Source organism: Tiliqua scincoides, chromosome 5, assembly GCF_035046505.1.
Source record: "Tiliqua scincoides isolate rTilSci1 chromosome 5, rTilSci1.hap2, whole genome shotgun sequence".
Taxonomy (NCBI): domain Eukaryota; kingdom Metazoa; phylum Chordata; class Lepidosauria; order Squamata; family Scincidae; genus Tiliqua; species Tiliqua scincoides.
In genome coordinates this window covers 107,593,338-107,595,659 of record NC_089825.1, presented here as the reverse complement: position 1 = coordinate 107,595,659, position 2,322 = coordinate 107,593,338, and the positions used below count along the sequence as shown (strand labels likewise).

Below are 2,322 nucleotides of genomic sequence, written 5' to 3'. Positions count from 1 at the left end.
GGAAGACCTGGGGCAGGATAATGTATTTAGTGATTCAGTTTTTTAAATTCATATGAGCTACAGCAAACACATGTCATTGGGTCATTCACATGTGCTGTTCCCAGAAATTTAAGACCAAACCATGATCAGTGTGGGCAGACTGAAATGAAAGCACTGCAGCTGTTGTTTCAGGTAGGTAACAAGACAGGAAAAGAAGTCCAACAAGTGGTCCATCAGGTGCAGGGAGAAAAGGAAGCAAAATGTTTTGAACTTGCAAGTTTTACTGGTAAAGAACAACATTTTAAAAGGTTTCTGACTACATCTCACATGCTATCACGCTTCCAACATAGTCAAATAACAGCCCAAACCTATTCACTCTTTCCTGGGAGTAAGACCCATTTACTCTAAAGAGACTTACTTCTGAGTAGGCATGCATGGGATTGGGCTGTCAGTGTCTGTAGAGGTAGACATATTTGTTTCAAGTTGGATGGAATTACAGCTGGTCGAAAAGTCTTATTCAGTAGAATGGGTTTATTTCAGAGTAAAAAGAAAACCACCATTTTCAAACAGATCTAGATATAGGAATGGAAGGGATGGAATATTGGAGTTTTGCAGTGAAGAATCACATCCACAGCCTTTCGTACTATTTTAATATTAGTCTCAACAAGCCCCTGCCTTATCCAATTACCCTTGTTATCCGCAGGGGATCTGTTCCAGGATCCTGATGGAAAGGACTGATTTCTGTGAATATCACTGAGCAAGGCTTTGTACCTTTGTACCATGAAAAAGAATTTGAGGAGGTCAAGGATTATTTCACAGCATCACTCCTGATACAACAGGCATTTCTTTGCAGAGTGGATCATACTACTCACTGCATGGTGCTTTGTCTTAAATTGTCCAAACTCAAGCAATTCTTCTTCATTACATGACACAATTTGCTTTAATAGAATTTGCTTTATCCTCCCACAGACAACATGGAGTTTCGTGTTGCAGATGGAAGACCCAATCTTACCTCCATCTCTGATTTTCTGCTCCTGGAATTTTCAGCGGTCCGAGAACTACAGATCTTGCATTTCTTTGTGTTCCTAGCTTTGTACTTGACAACCATGATTGGAAATCTTCTCATCGTTGTTTTAGTAGTCCTTGATCATCACCTGCACAGCCCCATGTACTTCTTCCTGTTGAACTTAGCCCTGATGGACATGGGCACCATTTCGGTCACGATACCCACATCCATGACTAATTCACTCATGAACAGCAGAACCATTTCTTATTCTGGGTGTGTCACTCAAACGTTCTTTCTTTTCTTCTTTGGAGGATCGGATTTTGCACTCTTGACCATCATGGCGCATGACCGCTATGTTGCCATCTGCAATCCACTACAATATGAAGCTATTATGACCAAAGGAGCTTGCGTTCAGATGGCAATGAGTGCATGGATTTGTGGTGTTCTCCATGCTGTTATGCACACAAGCGGCACCTTTACAATTACTTTTTGCTCGAACGTTGTTGATCAGTTCTTCTGTGATGTTCCAAAGTTAATCAGACTCTCTTGCACCGACTTCTACATTGTTGAAGTTGGGCTTCTGGTGCTTAGTTTTAGTGCAGTGTTTGGATGTTTTGCCTTCATCATTACATCTTACGTGTCAATCTTCACTGCAGTTCTCAGAATCCTTTCCACACGGGGACGTCAGAAAGCCCTCTCCACTTGCGTCCCACACCTCACTGTTGTCTCTTTGCTTGTGTTCGCCGGACTCTTTGCCTATACAAAACCTGCTATTAATATTTCATCTGATCTGGATTTAGTTCTTGCTGTCATATATACTGTATTTCCTTCTATGCTGAACCCATTCATTTACAGCATGAGAAATAAAGAGATCCGGACTGCATTGTGGACATTATTACGTCAGAGGCATTTTCCTAACAAGATCCCAAGATGGTTGTTGTGAGTGTTAACTGAATAGTGGGAAAAGTTCTAAGAATCATTTTACTGTACTGGTTTTCAGCTACCAATCCATATCTGATAGTATACAAACTGAAGACCAAAACATAACAGTTGGTGTGGCTTTCACAGCCAGCTAGCTGCTTTCCTTCCTGCCTTGCCAGCTCAGCTACCTAATATACACTTCACATGTCTGAAATAAAAGAGTACTTTCAGGAATTTGCCTAGTAGTTGGTGGTGATTGTTCATGCTGTCTTGGATGGAGGCTTGTCTGCTCTTTGGAAAATTCCAAACCTTTCTTGCACAGCACATTTGGCCTTGGTAACAAAGCTACTTGCTCAAGCTTCCTGACTTGGAGCAAACAATTTGTTAGCAACGGAGAAGAAGAGTCCCCAATCTAA

At 41.4% G+C, this 2,322-nt stretch overlaps 1 protein-coding gene across 1 annotated transcript; it reads left to right on the top strand.

The window, feature by feature from the left end:
• Nucleotides 1–953: 953 nt before the first annotated feature.
• On the top strand, nucleotides 954–1,928 carry LOC136653020 (olfactory receptor 14I1-like). The gene has a single exon (XM_066629946.1). It carries the CDS (start codon nucleotides 954–956, stop codon nucleotides 1,926–1,928), a length of 975 nt encoding a protein of 324 aa, XP_066486043.1.
• Nucleotides 1,929–2,322: the final 394 nt, after the last annotated feature.

What these genes read in the sequence shown, in the direction of transcription:
- LOC136653020 (XM_066629946.1), top strand. Translation starts at nt 954, where the DNA reads ATGGAGTTTCGTGTTGCAGATGGAAGACCCAATCTTACCTCCATCTCT.